This window comes from Poecilia reticulata, chromosome 16, assembly GCF_904066995.2.
Source record: "Poecilia reticulata chromosome 16, P_reticulata-male-v2, whole genome shotgun sequence".
NCBI classification, from domain to species: Eukaryota; Metazoa; Chordata; class Actinopteri; order Cyprinodontiformes; family Poeciliidae; genus Poecilia; species Poecilia reticulata.
The window spans coordinates 14,687,308-14,711,717 of record NC_088845.1 but is presented as its reverse complement, the minus strand read 5'-3'; the positions used below and the strand labels follow the sequence as shown (position 1 = coordinate 14,711,717).

Genomic DNA, 24,410 nt, shown 5'->3' with positions numbered 1-24,410 from the left:
AACGTTGAGACAAAACATTATTTTTTAAAATTAAAAATATGCTCTTAATCTTTTATTTATTTATTTTGCTTTTGTTGGTAATATTAAGCTTGCATTTGTACATTTAAATTCGCTTCGCCTACAGATATTTTTCAATAAAACTGCATTAACCATAATTCCATTCGAGGATTACAGACGGGGTCAAAGAGTACTAAAGAGAGCGATCACTTTGGTGAACTTCATTTGGCTTCTTTTCTTTGTCAAAGAAAAAGAAAATTGTATGTATATATATATTTTTTTTTACTACCATGCAAATCTAAATTAGCCGGATTGCTAACTTGGAGTACCGGATGGCTAACCCGGACTTCCGTGTTTGTGTTTCCAGGTGTCCAGGTAGCAGAGACAGTTTATGTCACGCCAGTCTGTCAGTGAAACGCTACAGTGATATCTCTTTGATTTGGAAATGGCGTCAGACGGTCCAGAAGTTTCCTCGGACTCTATGGAGAACCAGAAGGTCGGAGGTGAGAACCTCCTGACGTCCACCTCCCTGACTGACTCACCGGATCTGATTGCTGCTGTGGCCGAAACTGATACCCGGAAAGGTACGGGAGATAAATGTCTCAGTGTTATTCTATTGCTTCATGTCTGCTCATCGCTTTTACAGATGGTGTTTTTAATAGATTTGTTCTATTTACTCTAAAAGCCACAGCTATAAAAGCAGAACCCCAGTTCACCTTTTGCACCTCATTCTTGGCTCTAAACCTGTGTTTGTTTTTCGTTTTGTAAGGTTTATGGCATGTTTACATGCAATAACTAATGTTAAAAGTTCTTCTTAATAACACAAACACGCTTTTGTGGAGTAGAGAGAATGTTAAGGGTTAGATTCTGAAAAACTAAGATATGAGATGTGCCTTCAGGTCCTCTCCTAAATGTAGATGTTGTCTTAACACACATATTTTTTAATGGTTTAGTAACTAATGTTTACTTGAAGAGTCCCAATTCAAAACAGTTCACATTAATGTCAATCAGCATAAACACAGCAAAATTAAATATTTTTCTTTCCTAACAATCAATGTATATTATTTATTTAGAGGTATATCAATGTATTCTGCTTGGTATCTCATTTTGTTGAATTTAAAACGCCAACAATGAAAAATACAAACAGGAAAAAAAAGTGTGTCAAGTATGTCACAAGAATGAAAATGCAAAACCACTTTAATGTTTAGTCATATGCAATCTGATAAATTACCCTAGTAAAAAATACTAAGTATGAATAATTGAGGAACAAGTATCAAAGATAGATTAACACTGCACGTTGTATAACAAGTATCATATTTAGAAAGCAGGTTTTTCCCAGTGTATTTTAAGCCTGGCGGGCCACCAGGCTTTACTTGTGCCCCCACCAGGCTAAGCATTACTTATTTATTTAAGTCTTTAAGTTTCTTAAGATTTTATAGTTGGTGTTCAGGTGTTAATCTTCCAATAACACATAATTATCAAGTGATATTTTAAAATTTTCTGTTAACTTTAAAACTTTTTTTTAACTCAAAAACATGATGAGCTGCTGGATGAATAACTGCCCTAGCACTCAACCGCCAGGCTTAATGAGTTTTCTGGGAGAAACCTTGGAAAGCAAAGAGAAAGTACAATGGTCATGTTTTTAAGAAGAAAATGCCAAACATCAGACTGTAGCCAGAACCAGCTATTCAGGTGGAAATAATGTTTTGTTTTTTAGTTTATTCGGTATCTGGATACACTATGTTCTACGTTAACAATCAACCGAAAGCACAGACATAAAATAAACACTTTTTATTTATTTGTTCATTGAATGTCATTTCAGTATCAAAAGACTTGCCAACATTATCTCATGTTTCCTAATATCATGGAGCCCTAATATACACTATACATATATATTTTAGTATAACAGCAGTACATGATCAGAAACCTAAATCTGTTTTTTACATTCAGATACATTCAGTACAGTATGTTCTTCCCTAACAAGTATAAAACATTACTCATATAAGCGCCAGGATTTTAACTTCCTACCTGCAAGCGGGAGCGTTCAGTCATGTACATTTGTGGAAAAACAAATGTAAGAACTGATGATGAATCAATGTGTTGCCTGTACTTTAAACAAATTTTATCAGTGTCGCATTTGAACAACTATTTTGATTAATTTATGATGAATAGAGGTAGGGTACAAATAACAGTAAAAAGTGTGATTCACCTTTGAACCAAACTGACTTATGGACTCCACACCTGCATTAAATGACTGGATGATAAGCATCCAGTCCTTCAAAACCATAAAATGGCAAGAAAAATCAGCAGTATGTCTCAGAACCCATTTAAATAACGCAGGACATCGTTTGCTGAGGACTAGAATTGCCCCCTTATCTAGTAAGATTTTCTTCTCTCTTTAGCTTCATTTTGAAAAAAGGTTTAATTAAATTTTGAGTCTTCAGATAAAATGTTTCATTTAACTTCACCTAATCTGAGTCCCACATTGCCCTTTTAATGGAGATTTAATTAGAAAAAACTGATTTCAATTTCTTTTTATGCTTGCACACTTATTGATAAGAGATATTTTATGAAAGAAATTAGTTTATTACTGCGTAGGACTGGACTTTGTGATTTTAAGTCACAAAGGATTAGAACATGAAATTTTGTTCATTGTTTTTATTATTCATAGTTTTAGTTCCCCTTTTACGTTTCGCTTCATGAACTGACTTCGTAGAAACAGCATGTTTTACCAGAGTTGTTGTCTTTTTATGCAGAAAATTGTGCTATCAGAATCATATTAGAGGTATTTGAGAATCAGCAGTTTTTGAGTCTTTTTGATGGAACTTAATTGATTATTTTTTTATATTTTTAAATTAGGGGTCCACTATTTGCAGTTTTCTGGCCGATTGCTGATTACCAATCTTTTAAAATCCTGACCTGCCGATGCCGATTTTTGTTGCTAAATATTGCAAGAAAGTTGCTGAGTTGATAACAGTGGGGTGATTATTATTGACTGCAAATGTGCAGACATGACCTGGTGGGCCGGTCTACCAGTCAAACCTTGATCACTGGAGGAAAAAAGGACAGTGGTTGATTTTTAGACTTTTGCTGATCAAGTATGTATCGGCTGATCACCGATCTCCCAAAGTTAAGGAAATCGGCACTGATAAATCAGCTGGCTAATAAATCGGTGCACCCTTATTTTTAAATACGACTTTAAAATATTGCATTGAGATGTGTCCTTTCCACTTACTGCAGCATTGTCATAAGGCAATTATGGAAACAAACCTTTCAGTGTTTCTCGCTCTCTCCCAGAGCAGTTTCAGTTCTGGTAAGCTATGTTATCATGTGTCTCTTGACCCTCACACACTGACAGAGGCAGCTGAATTCATGGAGTAGTGTGGTGTAAGTTTCTGACTTCCTGACAGAATGTTCTGCTGGACCAGTTCCTGGCTTCAGCAAATGACTCAAAACTCAAGACTCTCACTCCCAGAGGAGGAGAGAGATTTCACTGTCTGCTTCAACATCTGCATCTATCACTTTTAATCCCAGTAAAACTCCTAAGGAACAAGTACAGGGAAAAAAAAATGCACTTCCTGTAAGTTATCGCGCCTGGATTCGGGTCAGATGGTTTTGTGCCAACTGGCGTCATCTCAGTTCTCACAAGAAAGACATTACAGCTATAGTTTAGGTATTTGGGCTGAGAGTTACATTCAGTTCTGTCCAAAAATAGAAAAACAGGAAGTGTGGTGTGAACTCTTGGATGACTTTTCAGTCATCTGGATTGAATCATTACCACCTGTTACAGGGTTTGTAGTGTTACTGTGTTGGAGGGAAAATATAATATCCGGAGTTGTGCTTTTTATTGTAAACATTAGACTAACAAATAATTAATGATTAGAAGCGGTGGTTTTTAACATGTCTGCACTTACAGTTTACCCGCCAACATGCATTCATCTTCATTATGTTCATACAGAAACAATGTCGGTCAGTGTGTTTACGTAAGAAGCCACAGAAACACCAGACATGACTGCATGTGTTGTTGAGCAGATTTCTCTTTCTTTTGATGACATAGTAAAGACAACATTCCTTAGACTTTCATTCAGATTTTACCTCACGTCTTCTCTCTGTCTTCCTTATTGTTGTTCTAATTTGTAGAGTCTTCAGAGCAGAACAAGCATGGATTAAAAGTGTGCCAGTTTTTCCAGAAGGGAAAGTGTCACTTCGGAGGAAGATGTCGTTTATCACACAGGTTTGCTCAAATTCACTTGCCTCTCATAAGTAACAAGAAGGAGGTCTCTTACTCTCTGTTTGCACTTTTTCACTAGTTCATAGTATATAGGTTTGCTGTTTATATAGGTTCAGTTAGAGATTCAGAGACCAATCAGCTGGTTACTGGATTCAGATGATTTTCAGCGTAATCACCTCTGACCGAACTCAAACAAATAAATTATTCCCAACACTTAAAACACCATATAAGAACCACAGCCTGGGTTTGATGGAGTTCCAGAGAAAAGAGGGAGTCAGAGTCTTGAGTTTTGAGTCAGCTATTTTCAATGTCCGCAGTGATTTAAGTCAAGAAGGAAAAATATGTAAGAAACAATTTAACATGAAACGTGTCCAAACATGTGTGCCGTTCTTTCAGGCTGTGAGGAAGGAACAGAGAGCAAATCTTTAACAACAAGGCTAAAAGTATTACCGCAAAGTTTAACTGGGTTTAGAAATGTTGGCAGTCTTTTGGAAATGACAGAATAATGATAAAAATCTTCATTCTCTGTTGACACACTATGACAGACTACCATGTTGCTCCTGGTGACCACACTAATCTAATATGAGATGCTGAGGTTAAAATGTCAACCTTGATTCGTTTTTTTTTTTTTTTAATGTCAGAATCCAGTTTTGCAGCAGCTGATCTAAAAATATAAGTGAGCAGAAGAAAGGCTACAAAAGCACTAAAATGATGTCTTCTTATGTTTTAGTCGAGGGGTAAAAGTAATTAATTAAAATGGTAACCAGCAGGTCAGAAAGAAGGAAATAACATCTTTTCTTACCCTCCAGCACAGAGTAAGAAGAAGAAAAGGCTCGATGTAGTTTTCTATTTTGTGAATGAGTAGACTGTTCAAACAAACTTATTTTCCTTTTAGATAAATAAAAACATTTTTACAATTTCCAGTTTTATTATGTTCTCATTTTTAAGGTGAAAATCCCTGAGAACTCAGTGTTCCTGTGCATTTTCCTGTGTTATTTGCCCTTTTAGTTTACTTTGCATGTTTTTATGTTGGATTTGATTGGGAAATTTTGATATTAATCTGCATTTAGATGCAAATAATTCATGATGTATTATGTATTCTTCTTATTATTATTAATTGTGGATCTTTTCTTTAGATTTTTCTTTAATTTCATGTAAGCTTTTACATCCTAAGTAACATCTGTTTCAGATTAATGTAGGGCTCCTGCCTTTTTAATTTGTCATCATTTGTGACCATATTTACTTTTCCCCCCCATCCTCTATTGCTCTCATTTATTTCAGTGACCCATCACCGCATGAGTCAGCGGTTCTGTGCCCTGACATGGATGACAAACAGGATGAAGAAAAGATGGAAAAACACAAGAAGAAAAAAGGCGCTGTGAGCAAAGTGGCGAAGCCGAAAGACAACGAGGGGAAAGGTCAGTCCTTATTTATTCATCTGGATGTTTCATGATTAATCTGAAGAGACTTTTATGTGTTTATCTTTCTCTTTGTTCTTTGTCTGAATGGAAACGATTGAATTCTCTCCAGCAGATGTGAACAAAAAGCCCCGCATGCGCACGGCAGATGAGGTTATCTCTCGCATCTTGTGGGACACATCAGTGGACTCTTCAGAGTTTGTGGTAGGCTATGTGGATCGCTTCCTCGGCGTGCTGGAGCGCCCTTTCTGTGACTTCAACTGGGACACCAACCCGTGTGACTGCGACTACACCACAGAGCTGGCTCTGCCGAGACACCGGATCCAGTACTTTGCCTACAGAGGGCACCGCGTCTGGGACCGCCACAGCAGAACTGACAGGGTCTTTGGCTCCACCGGTCAATCTCTGGCTCCCCCGTTTGGAAAGGAGGAGGAAATAAAGGGTGAGACCCTTCTCTGCCTCCATCCGCACAAAACAAAATAATGTGATCTTTGTCCTTTCTCAGCCACAAATTAAAATGTTTCTGCTGGGAACTTTTGCAGAAGATCATCATAAAGTCGGACGCATTTATGAAGATGATGAAAACTTGCACAAGGTTTTATGAATTTAGTTTGCAAGCAAAAATCTGAAAAGTCTTGGATACGTGTGGAGGCTTCAGATGTTTGTTGGAGAACATTAAATGAGGGTTTGGTTCATAAATTATTGTCACAAGCCTTAAACATCTCACAGAACACTTTTGAGTCAATCGTCTGAAAATAGAGCCATTATGCTATGAGGATAATTCTCCTCATCAAGAAAGCTGGTTGATGCCTCATGGGGAAAATGGGCGATAATGGAAATGGATGGAGACATATTTAATAAATGAGAATTTTTTTTGTAAAGTTGATTCATTTCAGTTGTTAAATTCCCAAAGTGAAATGCATTAAAGTCATTAAGCACAGACAGATGATTTCAAACATTTCCATTAATTATCATCATTTTCCTCTTGCAGAGAATGAAAACACATTTCATAATAAAATATTACATCAGACCAACAGAAGATTACATTACAGTGCAGAAATATGAGCTTAATTTAAAGATATTTAATATGTGCTCAAAGGTTGATATTTTCAAAAGCTCTTACAAACAGGCTTTGTTGGAGTCAGTATTCTGATTTACTGAAAGACTTGATTAAGTTGTTCAGAGATTCAATCAGACTGAGCTCAAACTATTCTGGAAAGAAATATGTGGAAAACTGCTTTAGAAATACTTTAAGACTTGCAGTATAGGTGGTTTTACAAAGTATTCACTCTGAATACAAATACCTACCACACCGTTTAGATTTTTTTTTTTTCTGTACAACATTTACAGAATTTTATTATACACAGTTATGCACTGCTTTGTATATTTGTAGTTGTAACACAGCAAAATGGGGAAAAGCTCAAGTGGCATGAATACTCCTGTACATCTGTACTATTTCTCAAACTAAAAATGATCCTTTGTTTCAGATGGAAGCAGAGTAAAGGATCCAGAGCAGCAACAAGACGGTGGTTGTGAAACAACAGAGGAGCAGACAGGTGCTGTGGGTGGTCGGGAGGAAGACTGCGCTCGTACCAAAAACAGACATGAGGAGGAAGAGGAGCTGAATGAGATGAATCACACCTTTGCCCCCACACATTGTGCAGGAAACACTTCTCAGGAACAGCAAGATTCTCATGGATTATGTGTTGAAGAGCAGGCTGCAAATAGGTCTGGTGTTTATTCTTACTGCAGGTTTTATCTTGAACTCATTGCAGACAAAATGCCCTGTGTGAGGGAACCCCCCCCCCAAAAAAACCCCACATTTGAGTAAAATGTGTGTTTTAAATACATCAGTTTGGATAAAATGCTCAGAAGGAAGCATAATAGGTCACCTTTAATATTTAGAGGACAACTGATATAGTCACTAACTTTCCTGAAGCAGGTGAATGAATCATTAGATTTCTGACAATGTTATTGTTTTGTTTTAATAAAGTAAGTCATTTTTATTCTGCCATATGTATTTATTTTCCTTTCCTGGTTCCTATTTAGACTCCAATCAACTGAGAAAAATTCCTCATGTCAAGAAAATGACCAGGATGTAGGTGAGGATGGAGAGGAGAAGCATTTTGAAGACTGGGAGGAGACCTTGGAAGGTCATGAAGACACACAGGTGTGGACAGAAACCCTTCCTCTGACGGACACCGTCGCAGTTAGAGTTTTTAATTTATCTCCACTTTGATGTTCCTCCTTAGGATCCAGCACCAAAGCAGGCAGAAGAGAAATGTGGTGGGCGTCCTCCTAAGAAAAAACCCACTCACTTCATCACCTTCCGGGCCAACACGCCTACGATCCTGTCCTGCTTCCAGCAGCTGCAGGAGGAGCTCACCGCTCTCCTCCCCTCCTCTGCTCCTCACTGGCAGGCCGCCTCCAAGCTGCACGTCACCCTGTGCCTCCTGGTGCTGCGCGGCCCGGCCGAGGTGGCGGCCGCCGCGGAGATCCTCCGCCGGTTCGCCCAGCTGGACCGCAACCCGCCCGTGGCCGTGACCTTCCCGGTGAAGCTGAAGCACTTCAACGGCAAGGTGCTGTACCTGAGCCCCCAGCCTCAGCTGCGCCTCCACCAGCTGAACTGCGGCCTGCAGGAGGCCTACAGGAAGGAGGGCTGGCTGCACCGGAGCTCCTACAACCCGCGGTACCACCTCACGCTGGCTAAGGTAGACGACGCGGAGAGGATTTTTGACGGCGTGTGGGACCTGAAGGTGGGGAAGGGGTTGAATTTTGGCCGGCAGCCAGTCAACACCTTACACCTTTGTACCGTTAGCGGCGCCGAGGTGAACGGTTTTTATGATATCATCTGCACCGTAACTCTTCGATAATGAAGAAGTATCTCTCATCACCTGCACTATTCTACATATAGCTTATAAATAGTGCTGTAAATAACTAAACAGCACATGACTTGGTGCAACAGGATATGTTTACTTCTTATATTTATTACTTCAGTAAACCTGACGCTAAGGCAAGGTTTTTGGTATTTATCGAAGCATTAAGTCATAAATTCAAAGGGATGCAGTTCTCTCACATAGATTATGCTTTACTATTTTTCATATTTGCCTTAATTTTACACACTTTTATATATTCTGATCCCCTTCATTTAGTGACCCAACAGTGTCCCTTGGACATAAGAAGTACTTTTGTAAAGACTGCCATAGGAATTTTATATATCAGTGTTTTTGTAATCATTAATTTCAGTCCTCACCATACAGAACCAATTTCTGTTGTGTTGAATGTATTTCAATGCAACATATTGGAAAAATAAATAAAACCAAATCAAACTGTAATGATGGTATAAAACCACAGATTGTTTTATCTAGTTTCAAGGCATGAAAATTACCCCCAAAACATGAAACTTGGTCAATTTTTCTTTTACAATTTGCATGAGCACATTTGATAATGCACAAAAATAAAATAAGTTTATTGGTAGTTTAAGTTTAATTAGTCACAAAAGCTAAATTATTGAAGCAGATGCAGCTCATCTGAACTTTCTGTAAGCCTTTTGTTTACAGAAACTCACAGAAGCATTTGAATTAGAGCAGAAATTGTTACAAGATCTGTTTGTTTTCTCAGGATAAAAAGTTTTGAGTTGCTAGAAATTCCCATCAGACTTTAAGGATGAAGCTGCTGGGATTAGACATTCGAGCATAAAGAAGAATTTACTAATAATACTTCATTTATATTAGGTGAGAGTTACGTTTTTAGCTGTATGACTGTGACTTTTTATCAGATTTTCTATCAGATTTTTACAGAATTGCATTGATTAAAGCTGATTAGATCAAAAAAATCTAAAAACTCCAGAAAACAATCAATAGACAATCAATTATCTACATAATCTGGATTATGTCTAAATTGAAATTAGCTGTTTTTTTATTTCATCTGACTTTTTCTGAAGTTGATGGATCTAATCTCCTACTGGTTTGAACTTTGGCCTGTTTTTTTGTTTTTTTTTTTACATTTTGTCATCATTCACAATATTTGTACTGTTTTTTTAAACACTTGTGATAAATACATGGTAATTAAAATGCAGAAACGTTTATCGTCTCGATATTGTAAAGCTGTAAGGGTTTGTTAGCCACTGGGCTCGTTCTCTGCTGCCTCTCATGATTAATTCGATCATGAATATTGAATGTACTGTGTTTCACAAGAGCGATCACTCTGTATTCCCTACCAATTATTGCGACCGCTAGTTTGCTTTTACAATTAAACTTTAAGCGGATGATTCAAAGAGCTGTGAGTGGTGATTTTTCTCTCGTCGCTGATGTAACGGATGCTCGCTCCCTAAGCAGAGGATAATTAATCTGTTTGTTTTCTTCCCCGTTTTCCTTCCAGATGCATACCCACATATACACTATCCATAAGCTGAGTGAGTGTGTGAGTATGCTCCCTGCTTCTCCACTGTTTGCTCCCTTCGCTTTCATTATCTCCCCTCCCCCACTCCCTTTCAGTGACACAGAAAAGCCGACGCCCCCTCCCTCTCCTCTCCTCTCTCGTGCCTCTGCCCCCTTTTCTCCAGTGAAAGGCAAACACTTTTTGTTGCTGCAGTTCACCTCCATGCCTTTCCTGCACTCTTCTCGCTCCAGTCCCTGAGAGGGCATCTCTCTGAGCGTGCACTCATCACATCAGTCACGTCGCTACACGTCCTCCGCCACCTCCCCCGTCACTAAATCGGTGTTGATGCTGTCCTGCAGCCTCCACTGGAAACTGCCTTCGCCTACAAATCCACTGCACGCTGCTTTGCCCCTTTCTGTTCATTGTTAGTTGCTCCATCTCTCTCACCCTCCCTCCTCTTTTCTCTCAGCATCCCTCCATGGGAACCCGCATTTTTATTCTCCTCAGGTTTTCCTGTTCTCTGCATCCCTCCTCCCCCCCCTCTTCCTCATCCCCAAATTCATCTCTGTGTGCCTCTTCGTGATTCTTCCTCTGCTTTTACCCCTTCAGTTTTCATATAAGCACAATTTTTCATGTAAGGTGTGAGTGGTGTGCTGAAGCTTCCACAATCATTTTCCAGTCAGTACATTTTTACAGTTCGCCTTGGTAACCTGGACTGGATTCACCCTGGTGGTCTGGGCAGAGATTGGTTGGTCGGATGGGCGAGCTTTTAGATGTTCAGTGGGGGTTGGCGGTGGAAAGGGAGCGAGTGAGGGGTTAGACCCCGCTAATCCGCGTTAACAGATTAATTATCTCGGAGCAACATCGTGTTAGGGCAGCGTTTTGAACTCGCTTGGGCGTTCGGCAACGAAGGGCTACAATGCAACGATAAAGAGTCCCTCAGGGGTGTCTCCTCAATCCTAATCCCTCCCTCTCTCTCTCTCTTTCTCTCGTTCGCTAACCCCTGCTCGCCGAGAGCTCCTCGCCCATCCATCAACACAAGCACCTCTCCACTGTCACCAGACAACCACACAGTTATTGACCATTTAATATTTCAGCAGCTGTTACAGTTACCACCCTCGTTTTTCATTCCGTCTTCACGTTGGCATGTCTCTGAGCCGTTTCTTTGAGGATGATCAATTTTCAAGAGCGTCCAGCGTTGACGACAGGCACGATAGCTCTCTGAGTGGGTAAATATTTCACGGACACCAGCAACGAGAGAGAAGACAGAAGGAGACAGAAATCTCCCAGCAGCCGACTGAGGTAAGAAACTGATCCCTCTCTTGTCGCCATGTCTTAATTGCTGCTGTTGCTGCGGGGATTAATAATCACTGGGATGAAACATTAGACGATGGAGATGTGCATCTCGCACAGAAAAAGCAATGCAGTTTTGTTGCACGTTTTATTTATTTATTTTTTTGCTAATTGATCAGTCTTTCTGGGACCATTATCATTTTCAGTTGTGGGTGGTTCATAAATCTAATAGAAGCAGCCACTAATTGACATTTACAGAAGATCCAGTTACGCTGATAACACTGGGCATGGTTTGATTGCATCCAGTTTTTTTTTTCTACAAATTGAGGTTTGCCAAAAGTCATTTGATTTTGGTCAATTAGGGAGGACACATTTTGTGCCCTCTCCCTTTCAACTTCATGTCCTGCTGGACACTTCCCCTACGGCTCCGGTCAGCGGCACTTTGAAGGGTTTCACTTTTTGGATTTAAAGCTTTTTACATGACGTCTCATAAATGAAGCTGTAAGACAAACTGCTGGGGAATGTAATCGAAACTGATTTCACGAGGCAGAATGAAACATGCATCACTTCGGCTGCAGATGCGCGTTATTTATATCGTCTGATTCAGAGCGTTGGTCTTGGTGAAGGAGGTGGGGGGGGGGGAAAGGTGCCAATGATTTTTCATGCACTAAAGATGATTCTAAGTTCAGTTGACAAGCAAAGCTTCAGCCCCGTCCCCATTAGCTGCCTCACAAAATGGCCCTTTTTCTTTACATAATGGAGTCTCAGTATGCAAAGAGTTGTGGGTGAGCTTCAAGCACAAACAAGACAACAGATTGTATTCCTTTTTTAAAACCCTTCAAGCTCCTCCTAAGGTTGGAACCAGTGGGTTTATTCCATCTCTCTGCTGGTGTTTCCCATTGTTGTCCCCTTTGACTCGCTTCATTTATTTGTCTTCAGTTATGCAACAGTAACAGGCATTATAAGAAGCTGGCGAGAGATATCACGTCTCCTTGAGGTTTCCTATCTGTGACAGCTGCTGAGTGAACCCCCTGCTCCACGACGCGTTAAATATCCTCCATTTTTTTTTAGGTTTGGAGGAGAATCTCAACCTTGACTTTCACGTGACGTGTCATAAATCTTCGACTCTTCAGTCACGTTAATGTGCAAAAGAAGATGGAGGCTAAAGAACTGTTTTATGAACTTCCTGAAGATCTTAATTTTAGGATCTACTTTGTGTTGCATCTTCTTGTTCTTACATTAAAATGCACAGCGTTGCATTTTTTCCTCAACAGGTGAAGGGATTTTTCTTTCATTTTTGCATTCAGTCGTTCGTTTTTCTATGTGGATTTTTGTTGTAAAAACAAGCTTCTACTAAAAATAAACACAAAACTCCACCTCAAATGAACGAATTATATTACATTTTACATTTATTACATTTAATGACTTCTTTGCACCGCACACGTACTGGTATATTTATTACAAATTCTTGTTTGCAATAAGAACAGATAAGATCAAGCAGCCCACTTTCACAGTTAACAAACATTAGCAGCACTATTGAGGTCATGAAACGATAAAAACAAGCTGAGGTTACAGGATAGGATAAATATTTTAGCTGAAACGTGGGCAGGTTTCAGACCGTGTCTTCTTTAGAATGTCTCTAAAAGTTTGTGTTGATACAAAGATGCTCATATTTAATATTTACTTAGTATATGAGATGCAGTGTCACAATTAGATCCAAGAAGATTGGGACATGTCGCCATGAACTTCCACTAAAGGAAGGCAAACAACCAAATGTAAAAAAAGAAAAAAAGAAAAACTGGTTGGATGATAATTCAGCACCACTGACATGAAGACTTGAATGAAATTCAGGAAAAGTCTCCAGATCTCATCAAATTGATAATATTTGCTGTTTTTATTTGAAATAATCTTTTCAGCACTGAGGGAAAAAAACAAGAAGTAAAGGTTCACATTCTGGGCTTCATTCAGGGTGTGAAAAACCTTCCAAATATGTCATAAAGCAGAAAATGTCCAAAGCAAATGGATTAGAGTTGCTTTTTCACAGCCACACCTGTTACTGCAAGAGCCAAACATTTGTACCATTTGGTTGGGGCTCACTTGAATCTGAACAGGTGAGCAACTTTAAATTACCATCAAGAATTGCGAGTCCAGCACGCTGGATTTACAAAGAAAAGGACTAAATTTAAAACGTCTAAAACCGAAAGGTTCATGTCTTAATCCCACAGATTTTTTTCTTCTCAAAAGGCTGGAGTTGTTCAGCACTTCTGGGCTGCAGACAGAGTTTTGGGGAGAGTCTGCTTTGTGGACAGCTACTCAAATGATGCTCGTTGGTTCTGTCTAAAAACCAATCAATTTAAAGTGGATTACACTGGCTCCAGGACAAACATGAAAATGGAGTCTGAGGTAAGATAAGTGGATCGATAACGCAGGTCTTTAAAAGTCAGAAACTGTGAGAACAGAAGTGTTTTAGGGAGGGTTTGATCACATCAATAACTGGTCTGTAGGTTTATCAGTGGAAAAGGACTCTAGCACAACTCCAGCACAGTCAGTGGCCACTTTAATAGGTACATCTTGGTACGACTGCGTTAATTATTCACAGCTTAGATTCAGCAAGGTGAGGGAAACATTCCTCATCAGATTTTAGTTCATGTTGACATGACGGCGTCACAGTGGCTTTGTATTTGACAAATGCAGAACCATGAATCCAATGTAGCCAACTGGATCCAGATCTGTTGAATGTGAAGCAGAGTTGGGAAGCAACTAGTTGCATTTACTTGAGTAACTTTTTAATTGTACATTTTACTTTGAGCATTATTATTATGAAGTGTCTCTACTCTTACTTGAGTAAAATTTCTGGATACTCTACCCATTGTGAGTAACTTCACTGCATGAGGATAAAACAAAAAATGCATCAAATACAGACACTCCTTCAGCTGAAGTTAAAGTGAGATTTCTTGTTTGTTTTTTTTGTGTGTTTTTTTGTTTATCTGTTGAGAGTGCTGTGCTATTTGGGACTGGAAGTAGTACTTCACCCCATTCTGGCATATTGCATTGCGGACAGGTTTAATATATTTTTTTCTTCTTTTTTTTAAATATAATTTTAAAAAGTGCTGCTTGAATCTATTATCCTTCAGTCACGTTATGTATCTGATTATTTATGTATTTATTTGAGTCTTTAAAATACCAGAATTTGGACACAGCTCCATATTTTTGAGTGATGACGTCATTTTTATATATTAAATCAATTCTGATCAGTTACTCAGCTTATCAACGTTTAATGAAATACTTTTCTACTCTTTCTTGAGTAATTTCTTGGATGTTTCATAAAAATCTGTTGAAGTGGTGTTGCTCTTACTTGAGTACAGCTTTTGGGTTCTCTGACCTGCTCCGCTTTGTGAAGGCTATAGTCAAGTCCAAGAAACCAGTTTGAGATGATCTGGTTTCTGACAAAGTGGTCAGAGGTTTTTGACAAAGTGTGCTTTCCTGCTTGAAGTACTCTGTGGTCACAAAGAGATGGACATAATACTTAGGGAGGCTGTGGCTATTAAGTGAAGCTCACTTGGTACTGAGGGGATCAAAGTGTGTGAAGACAACCTCCCACACTGCCAGCAGCCCGATCCAGTCAAACAGGGCAGGATGGAGCCATACTTTGATTGAGTTCCTCCCTCTGTGGTCTTCTGCTGCTGTAGCCGATCTGCTGCTGTGCACACAGAGATGATTAGCGCAGTTATTTCATTTTCATCTAACATCCAAACAATTGCTCCACACTGGATAGAATTTTTATTCCACTCCATTCTCTGCAAACCTTCATCGCATCTAGATGGCTATAAATGAATCATCAAGTTGCTGCTACATGAATTTAGTGGAACTTGAATTTTTTTTAATTGTTATTATTTTTTTTAACAAGCAACTGAATTGAACAGATAGAGCCATTAAGGTGAACAGCGCCGCTCCGTCCTTGCTTTTAGATGAGCATCATAGATCCTGCGTAAGGTTTAGGATTTTCCAAATCCACGTCATTGAGTCAAACGGGAACGCAGTCACAAAGCAGCAGCGTCTTCAGCGCCGTCTGGTCGGTGAAGTGTCAACACTTCTGATAAAAGAGGTCCAGTAATCTTTCCACTGGTTGTTGTTGCTTTGTTGCTGGATTATGATCTCACTTCACTGATCCGTCTGGATTTCCTCCCATTAAAAGGAATTTCTCGGGTAAAATCTTTAACCCGGTCATTCCGGGAACAGAAGGAGGAGTTGTGAGCGATGACGTAGTTTTTCTGCGCCGTTTTAGAATTGTCCTCTGCCTGTAGTTTTAGCAATAGCAGATTTGTTCAGTCCACGTTGGCCACTCTTCTGTTATTTTATAGTCACTTGTTAATAATAAAGTTTATTGGGAAGAAAAGGCTGCTTCCAAATATTGAATTAACAGCTGAGTCGTTCGGATCGACGCTTCTTTCTTCGCAGTGCAGAGAATTTCGGTAAGCTACGTCACATTGCATATGAACAAATGTTAGCTATTGGAAAAAAAGCACAATTTTAATAAAGTCCAAAGCCTATAATAAAGGATGAATAAATGTCCACAAAAAGCTCAGAAATTTTGAGATTTATATTTTCTAGAAAAAGCTTGAAAATTTCTAGCTACAAAAAATTTGCCAAAAACAAAAAAGATTAATTAGAATAATCTCAAATTTTCTAGAAAAAAGCTTGGGAGTTTTCTGAGATCCAAAAATAATAAAAATTCAATTTTCGACACTCAGAAAATTTCCAAGTGTCAAAACCTTTTGCTTTACAAGTTCAGAAAATCTCCAGTTTTTATTCTAGAAAATTTCTGAGATTACTCTGAAAATTTCAGAATTTTTTTTGCCGGAAATTTATTCCTTTTGTCCATCAACACTGACCCTAAAACGCCGTCTATACAAAACGAAGCGTAGAGCTAGCAGCTGGTTTTCACCAAGTAAAGCTAAAGGTGCTGTAGGTTGGCACAACCAGAAAAAACCAGCTTGTCTTCTGTGATGAAACAAACTGAGATGACTGAATTTGAAAGATTGATAGAAAATATCACTTTAACATGAGTTAATGGCATATTATTGCACCTCTTCTGTTTCCCTGCTCAAAGTTTAATAAATGTCTCTCACAAAGCTTTAAGTGAAATAATCTCATTAATTCACCCATCGTGTTTACACACCAGAGCGCTCACGTGTGTTTACACCGCTGAGGTATGGGTGGATGGATGTGATGTGATTTGAGCCAACATGTTCGGCACAGATTTAATAAGAGAAATGGAGTGCTGGCAGTGATTTGATTTGTGACAGTTGGGCTGCTGGACCCATTAAGGTGAACAGGCTTACTGTAATGGGCTTAGAGCAGGGCCCTGTCTGGCCTGTGGGCGATCTGTTAACTTGTTCTCGGCCCGTAACCCAACCCAAATCTGAATGGTGACACTGTTGTGGGCGTCGTTGTTGAGTGTGACAAGTGGCAGAATCCAAACTTTTACCATGCACTGTATTGAGCTCGCAGAGGTCTGGCCTCGTCTGAGCCGCCACTGTGTGAGGAATCAATGGGAACAGAAATAAAGTGGAACATTGTGCATGCATGCTGAAAGTTTTATTTTGTTGTTACTTTGAATACAGCTTAGTGATGTGGAGCTGTACAGTTCAGAGCTCTGTAACTATGTACTGTTGTTATAAATGGTTCTCTCTGTATTCTCATCTTATGAACTCCTAATGTGTGGTGGGGTTTTACCAGCCTCCTTCATGCCCCTCCTGATGCCTCCATCTTTATCATGATGGTTCCTCTGTGTGTTTTAATTAACCGGGTCTGACCTCCCTCTTCGCCCCCGTTGACCAGCTTTGGGATGATATGAATGCAGAACATTGTAGGATCATTCTGTATCATTTATTTGTATGTCCAGTTATTATCATCTCACCACTAAATTCATAAATGCCACTGGTTTTATGAACCGTCTCAAGGATTTCAATGAAAACGGAGGCGAATAAACAATCAACCAGTTATCTCAAAGTTAAGAAAAGGAGTCTGAATTTGGATAAATTAGAAAAACGGAGATTTAAACTGGAGGTGTAATTGGAATTTTGCGTTTATATTGAATATAGCTGATTCCAATTTCTGTTTAAGAGCTATAAAAATAATTTAAAAATAGCATTACAAACATTATTTTCTAGCTATCCTGAAATATGAGGTCCTAATTTGTTTAGGAGTTAAGGTGACACATTGTGTGTGAGAGAGCAGGTTTAGCATCTTAAATTGACAATAGACACTTTGGGTGCACCTAACGTTACTAAAACAATCTCTGTGTATCTTATTTACTTACTGAAAATGAGATTTCCAGAACCTTACCAGCATGCGTGTCAAATCCAGCATGTTTCTTTACACAATGTGAAAACTCAAATGGATAATGGAGATTTGTTTTATTCTAAAGCATCTCACTGATACTAAAGCAGCTCTTTGCTCAGCAACAACTTCTCCCATTCTGTCAGCCCGATGCCATAGCGCTTAAATATAAAATTGGATATTTTCTGATTCAGACTGTCCAGTTACTGGTCATCAATCTAAAAAACAAACAAACATTTGGTTCCTCTCACATCTCTGTCCAAAGCAAATCTATCTACTAACTTCTATGAGGATCTTTGAATTTGTCTTGGTGTCAGAGTCAGAACAAGTCAAGGCAGATGTGGAAAAACCAATGAAAACTGATCCGGTTGGGGTTTCTAGTGCAAGCCCTGTTCGGATCGCTCTTACCTCATCTGTGTCCGTTCTGTTTGCTTCCTGGTCAACGTAAAAAAACTGCGATATGAATGCACAGGACGTGAAAACCACAAAAAGATATTTCATCTCTGGTCCACCTTGGAAGGTAATAATGAAGCTGTAATGACTGCAGGGAGAGGGACCAGGTTTCTTTAAGAGTGTGTGGTAGTGATATGATACAAACACAGACAGAAGCAGCTCCACGAAGCACCGGGTTGGTGCACAGTAGGGTTTTTTTGTGTTTTTGCGCATATATCTAAAGCATATTGAGTTGTAAGTTACTCCCCTTTTAGTTTTGTGATTCCAGCTGCCTGCTCTGAAACATGACCTGGGATCTCGCCAGTTCGACTTGCAGTAAGGGTTTGACAAAATGATCCATAAAGGAGGAGTTCAGTTTTAATTCATAGAGCTGAAAGGAGCAGTAGTGGGGAGAAAATAAGAATTATTATGTTACTATATAATTTCTGTCAGGGTTTTTAATCATCCCTGGATATCAAATTAACATGATTACAACACAAACAGCGATTTTAAACATCTCAACTTAGGGAATCATTTGACTAAAAGTCTCTAAAATGAAGAAGTTGTCTTTCTCAATTGAAAACTTGGGAAATACAGTTACAGATTAAATATGCTGCAAAACACACACATGTTCTGATGCTGTAGCACTCAAAGATTTCACTTGATGGATAAATTGCAGGTCTCTGCAGAACAACAAGCCGTTGACGTTACCTTTAGAAGAACCTCTAGTGTTGGAGCAACAGAAACATCTAAGGATGCATTCACACCAGCTCTGTTCAGTGCGCTTTAATTTAACTCTTAGCATATTTGTCTAAAAGGTCCAATTTGTTTGGGTAGGTGTGAACGCACAATTGAAAATAGGTCTGCCTGCAAACCTTGGTCATGTTTTGTTTGAAGTGAACTCTGGTGCAGTTTGAATGCAGTGTGAATGCCAAGTGGACCAGAGGTCACTTTAAAAGCAGGAAGTGGACTATAGTGCATGGCATTCTAGGTAAATACAACCAAAGCAAATGTGAGAGTCTAACTCTAGAGGGAAAAATGGCTTATAGTCTTTTACCAAAGACAAAAGTAAAATCCTACGACTGCTAAAATCTGATGCAACTACATTTTAGTTTACATTTCATGAAGATGAAAGTTGCACTCTTGTCTTCTTCAGAGGTTTTTGTGTCGTTTCCTTCTGTGGTTCTTGATGCAGCGCCACCACAGGCGAGGAGGTAAACAGGTTTTTCAAAGGTTTTGGTTTGTTTGACACGGTGCGGCTTGAAATCAAACCACGGTAGCTAAAAATGTAACAAATGTCGCAATTTTGGTCCCGAATTGAACCGATTCTACCAGACTAACAGGTGTGAAAACCTCCCAAAACCTTTCAGTCCAGTTGATCACCTATCAGAACGCCTCATTGTTTCTGCAGCATCGCATCCAAGATGCACTTAAGAAAACCTGCAACTCCCTTTTTTCCTTCTTTTTAGTTCTTACCTCACATCCAGGTCCAACTGACCTCTGTGTCTTCCCTCCTGCAGGGTGGCGGAGGGGACCGCTGGCAGTGGAAAATGGCCGCCATGATCACAGTGCCCAGCTATTCTCCTTCGATATGGGTGAGGATGTGTCACGCCCTGCCCCGGCTGGACCTCAGCATGCAGATGAGGGACAACATCTTCGCCCCCGACAGCTGGGAGTACCAGCAGGTAACGGGCTCTCACCACAACCACTTTTTAACCCACTGTTTCTGTGTATGCAGGTACAGTTTAGTACATGTTCGTGTGATGATGGAGTGTTTGTCCAGAAAAACTCTTAATTGTTCCATAAAAACCTGCAGATCCATCACAACAGCATTTAAAGGCATTTAAACCTCTTGTCCTTGTTTATTAATGGACCCAATTACAGGAGGGAAGATTGCATTGAGCCGTGCAATTAGCTCTCAACTCTTGCCCATCTCTTCTTTGCAGATATATTGCAGTGTTTCTGTGCAAATTGGAGCTATGTAAAGCAATTTGAGGTTGCATGTTTCCACAGTTGCTTTTGTTTGGATTATGGAGGCATTTCTGAAGCAAAAAGCAAAATTTCAATCCCTTTGGTTAAGCTTCCATTGGTGACTACTCTGTGGTACAAAAAAAGGAGGTGGGCTGGTGAAGGAAGAGCAGAAATTATTCTGCAGAACAGAAAGACAAAAGAGACCAAAAGTGCTTGGAGACAGAGAAATGGAGAAAGAGAGAGAGAGACGGGATGAGAGTGGTGATGAGTAATACGTGGAGGTTGATGAGCGGAAAACTGGGCAGAGACGGAAAGGCGAGCAGAGTTAGAGCAGGGAGCCGGAGAGAGTGGCAGCGAATGTATTTAAGTAGGTCACAGATTATTAATAGAGATTCAGTGGTGTGGATAGAAAGAAAGAAAGAGACGGCAGAGTGGGGGGAAAGGAGAACGAGAGCTGGAGAACGTGAGGGAAACGGCTGGGGCGGGGAAGAGAGTCTGAGAACAGGAGGTGAGACAGAGGGAGTAAGGTGGAGGAGTGACAGACGGGCAGATGGATGAAGGATAATGCCGCGGTAATGTGTCAGAGCAAAATGCCTTTCAGTGATGTTGACTTTGTGACATGGAGCCTGGTCAAAAGCAGAGTCTGATATGGCTTAGTGGCGTTGAAATCCATCACAGAGCAGAGAGACATCAAGGTTTTAGAGCTGAAAGTCTCTGAAATAAGGATAGAAGACAAAGAATTACCTCATGTTTGCAGCATTTTAAAAATCTGTTAAAGTATTTACATTATGTGTTTGAAGTATACTCCTGTTGATCAGCTCTAGAGTTCAACGTTCTCAAATTAATCATCTTTATTACAGTAGACCAGTCTAGAATACACCAGACTAGAATAGAACAGCATAGAATAGCATAGCATAATGTAGCGTAGCATAGAATACGACTACTCATACAAATATAACCATAAGAAATATAACATTTATAAAACATATACATAAGTGTGGGCTGCACAGTGGCGCAGTTGGTAGAGCTGTTGCCTTGCAGCAAGAAGGTTCTGGGTTCAATTCCCGGCCCGGGTCTTTATGCATGGAGTGTGCATGCGTGGGTTTTCTCCGGGTACTCCGGTTTCCTCCCACAGTCCAAAAACATGACTGTCAGGTTGATTGGTCTCTAATTGGTCTAAATTGTCTCTAGGTGTGAGTGTGTGTGTGCATGGTTGTTTGTCCTGTGTGTCTCTGTGTTGCCCTGCGACAGACTGGCGACCTGTCCAGGGTGACCCCGCCTCTCACCCGGTACGCCAGCTGGAGATGGGCACCAGCAACCCTCCCGACGCCACCAAGGGACAAGGATGGATGGACATGTGTTAGTCAAATATGTCTAAATAAATAAAATAATAACAAGAATACACGTGGAAATACTGTCTATAAATGAGAGACTTAAAGACACTCAGTTGGGTATTGTTTAATCTGATGGCTACAGACAGAAGTGATTTCTGATTTGTGGTGCGTTTTGGTGCTCAGTCTCTGGCTAGTGTAGCCGGCCAGCACGTTATAATAATTATTTGAATTAAAATTACTTTTTTTCCCCAACACATCCCAGTTCATCTGCTGTTCTCACCCTCTCCCTCTTCTCTCGTCTCTCGTCTTTTTTTAACCCACAGACTCTGCTCATTCTGTCCAGTCTATCGGCCATCGCTCTTGTCATCTCCCTCCTGGTGGTCCTGTCCTTCCTCATACATTACTGCTGCTGTCACCGCGGGGACCGGAGCGAGGGTTCAGAGGAGGAGGACGATGATGAAGACGGCAGCACGGGTCATGGTTACAGCGGGAAGAAGGGGAGGGGCATCTGCTGCGTCACGTGGGTGGCGGTGGCAGCTGTTACACTGTGCTGGTGAGAGGCGGGCGCCAGGCTTCATCAGCACTACAGAAATGTACAAAAACTGTTGCGAGAAAAAGTCACACATTTGAAGTGTTTTTTGGGGGTTTTTTTTACAAAATGACACATTTTACATTATGCATTAAGTGAGGGAATACAAATTACAATACAATATTTAATTCTAGATGCAACCCAGCTATATTTTTGGAAAATACAATGAAACAGAAAGATTAAACTTGGAAATCTGTTGTTTTTTTTTTCAAAGGGGACCTATATGAAAAAATCACTTTTTGCCTGTTTTTATGCTTCCATTTGGGTTTTAACTGCTTCCAAATAAATTCCCAGACACATAAAAAATACACCAAGTTCTTTTTTCGACAATAAGTTAATGTTTTTTTTATCTGTTTCAAAAAACCTACTGAAAATTAAGTCACATTTGGCAGACACTGCCCTGTTACCTAGCAACTCAAGCAAATGCCCAGCATGTCTGGTCAGCTGGTTTTACCACTGTATGTGCTGTATAGAATAGAATAGAATAGAATAGAATAGAATAGAATAGAATTGTTGACTTATTATTCAGAAACCACTTGTTGGTTGTGCAGGAGGCTTTACTTCTGCTTTTCAAAGATGTACTGTATGATTTCCGTTATGTAAGAATGATTTCCAATTTTAGGCAAAAAATGTAGTGAACAGGTTTAGTATAGCCTGTAGACCTCTGCTAACCTGCTCAAGAAAACATAATAATTATAATGACAGATAATTTCCAACTTAACAGCAGATGTAATCAGTTTTTCACCCTGAGCCAGTTTTTTTTGTCTTAAAATGCATATATAATTAAAAATTAGTGGTTTTGCTAGCTCTGGTTATCACCATGTGGAATCAGATGTTGTTTGCACTAAAAAAAAAACCACCTAAATCTTACCAAGTAACTTTGAGTTTCAAGTGCAAATATCTTTAAATAAGACAACATTATCTTATAAGTGACTTTTCAGAAAAATATTGGAGCTTGTTTTCAGTAAACAGTTCCTTAATATTGACAAAAAGATGCTTGTACCAGTGGCAGATTATTTCGTTTACAACATGGGAAAAATGTCTTGTTAAATAATCTTCTTCATCAACAGTGAAGAACTGATTACTTAAAACAAACTTACAATTTAGTTATAAGTGTATCTTAGTATTTCAAATGTACTAAGATACAGTATTTGCTCTAGAAACTAGACCAAAAATACCTGGTAAGGTTTTGTGTTTTTGCAGTGTAATTGCATCACTTGAGCAACAAAAGAAGCAAAAACACATTAAATTTGTCGAGGGGACTTTTTTAACAGTACATATCTTTCTTAATGCCAATCCCAAAGCTAACAATGACCAATTGAGGATGTGTTGCAACAGAAGGAAAGGGGAACTGAAGTCACAGTAATCCAGAGCCAATCCTTGAGTGGTTTTAAATTGCTTTTAATGTTACCACAGTGTCTGGCTGTTCTTCAGCATTGCTGCATAACTGCATAGGTAAACATTAACACTGTTAGAAGCAGCCACATTGTCGGGAAAGTGAAGTCATTGTGGAAGTACCTCAAAGTGCCTTAGCACTAAGCCTCATTCAAACAGTGTCAACTTATTTCTAAAAATACTGAGTCGATGAGTCATCGCAGACTCATTGTAAGCTGAATTTCCTCTTAAATTCTCTTTGATCAGCGTGACAGAGCAAAACAGCACGCCAAAAAATGAGGAAGTCAAAAAAAAAAAAGAAAAGCATGACACTAAGCCGCATTTAGGTGGTTGAGATTATACTGAGCAGTAAAAAGTGCAAACATCCGACTGTGAATCACAGGTCGCACATCATCACTTCCATCATGTGGCTTTCAGTTTTCCACACAGTCATGTTATTTTCCTATTTCCCAACCACAGCCTGCCACAGCATTACGTGTGCGGAGTGTCCCAGCGCAGAAACCGCTGGTCCTTTACCCACCAGTTGTTCCCCCCACGTCTCCGCTGATTGTGCTTTCATCGAGTCTGCACATTGTGGTTGCCATACAGTGCTCAGAAACACTGCTTGACATCTGTCCAACACGCGCCTCTTGTATAATGGAAGAATGAGTCACTCAGGGGAAGCTCTGCTGTACATCCAAAGCTTCAGCCATCTGTGAGGTGCAAGGAAATCAAAGTGCACTTTAATGCTTTTAATGCTCATTACGTTCCACTTCCTGTACTTTTACATGCGTTCAGACTGCATCGCTGTCTTGCAGGGGGGGTAATGTGCAGCAAATTTGATTTCAGCTTCCATAATGTTGTCCTCGTTTACACACTGCAGGATGATAGAGTGGCTCGTGTCTCCCCCTTATGGACTGCGATGAAATATTAGGGCCTCATCCTCACTGATGCTCAACATGAAAGCTCTCTGTGCATGAATAGCAAATATAATGTTGAATATGCCTAATATGAGCCCTCAGCTGCTGGCCTTTGCTTGGATCTAGCTG

General features: G+C 39.8%; 2 protein-coding genes and 1 long non-coding RNA gene across 6 annotated transcripts in view; 2 read left to right on the top strand and 1 right to left on the bottom strand.

Annotated features, from left to right (window-relative positions):
• Positions 1 to 131: 131 nt before the first annotated feature.
• On the top strand, positions 132 to 9,922 carry leng9 (leukocyte receptor cluster (LRC) member 9). Of its 3 annotated transcripts, XM_008431564.3 has the most exons (8): positions 132 to 257; positions 365 to 581; positions 4,138 to 4,231; positions 5,510 to 5,646; positions 5,759 to 6,088; positions 7,134 to 7,374; positions 7,696 to 7,816; positions 7,899 to 9,922. In XM_008431564.3, exons 2-8 carry the CDS (start codon positions 443 to 445, stop codon positions 8,517 to 8,519), a joined length of 1,683 nt encoding a protein of 560 aa, XP_008429786.1. In that variant the 5' UTR covers positions 132 to 257; positions 365 to 442; the 3' UTR covers positions 8,520 to 9,922. The 3 variants fall into 3 exon arrangements, with proteins under 3 accessions (XP_008429786.1, XP_008429789.1, XP_081472962.1); XM_081616836.1 differs by lacking the exons at positions 132 to 257; positions 365 to 581 and adding an exon at positions 3,469 to 3,577; XM_008431567.2 differs by lacking the exons at positions 132 to 257; positions 4,138 to 4,231 and having other exon boundaries at positions 453 to 581.
• An 862-nt stretch (positions 9,923 to 10,784) lies between these two features.
• Positions 10,785 to 24,410, top strand: part of ttyh1 (tweety family member 1) — a 28,677-nt gene continuing 15,051 nt past the window's right edge. Inside the window, exons 1-3 of one of the 2 annotated variants that reach the window (XM_008431561.3) lie at positions 10,785 to 11,328; positions 19,614 to 19,778; positions 21,722 to 21,951. In XM_008431561.3, coding sequence (XP_008429783.1) covers positions 19,644 to 19,778; positions 21,722 to 21,951 — 365 coding nt within the window. In that variant the 5' untranslated portion in view covers positions 10,785 to 11,328; positions 19,614 to 19,643. The remainder of the gene's footprint in view (positions 11,329 to 19,613; positions 19,779 to 21,721; positions 21,952 to 24,410) is intronic. The other variant, XM_008431562.3, reaches the window with a different exon arrangement.
• Positions 21,507 to 24,034, bottom strand: LOC145555271 (uncharacterized). The gene is made up of 2 exons (XR_014091376.1): positions 23,903 to 24,034; positions 21,507 to 22,000 (listed from the first exon to the last, which is right to left on the bottom strand). It is a non-coding gene; the product is annotated as an uncharacterized LOC145555271 (long non-coding RNA).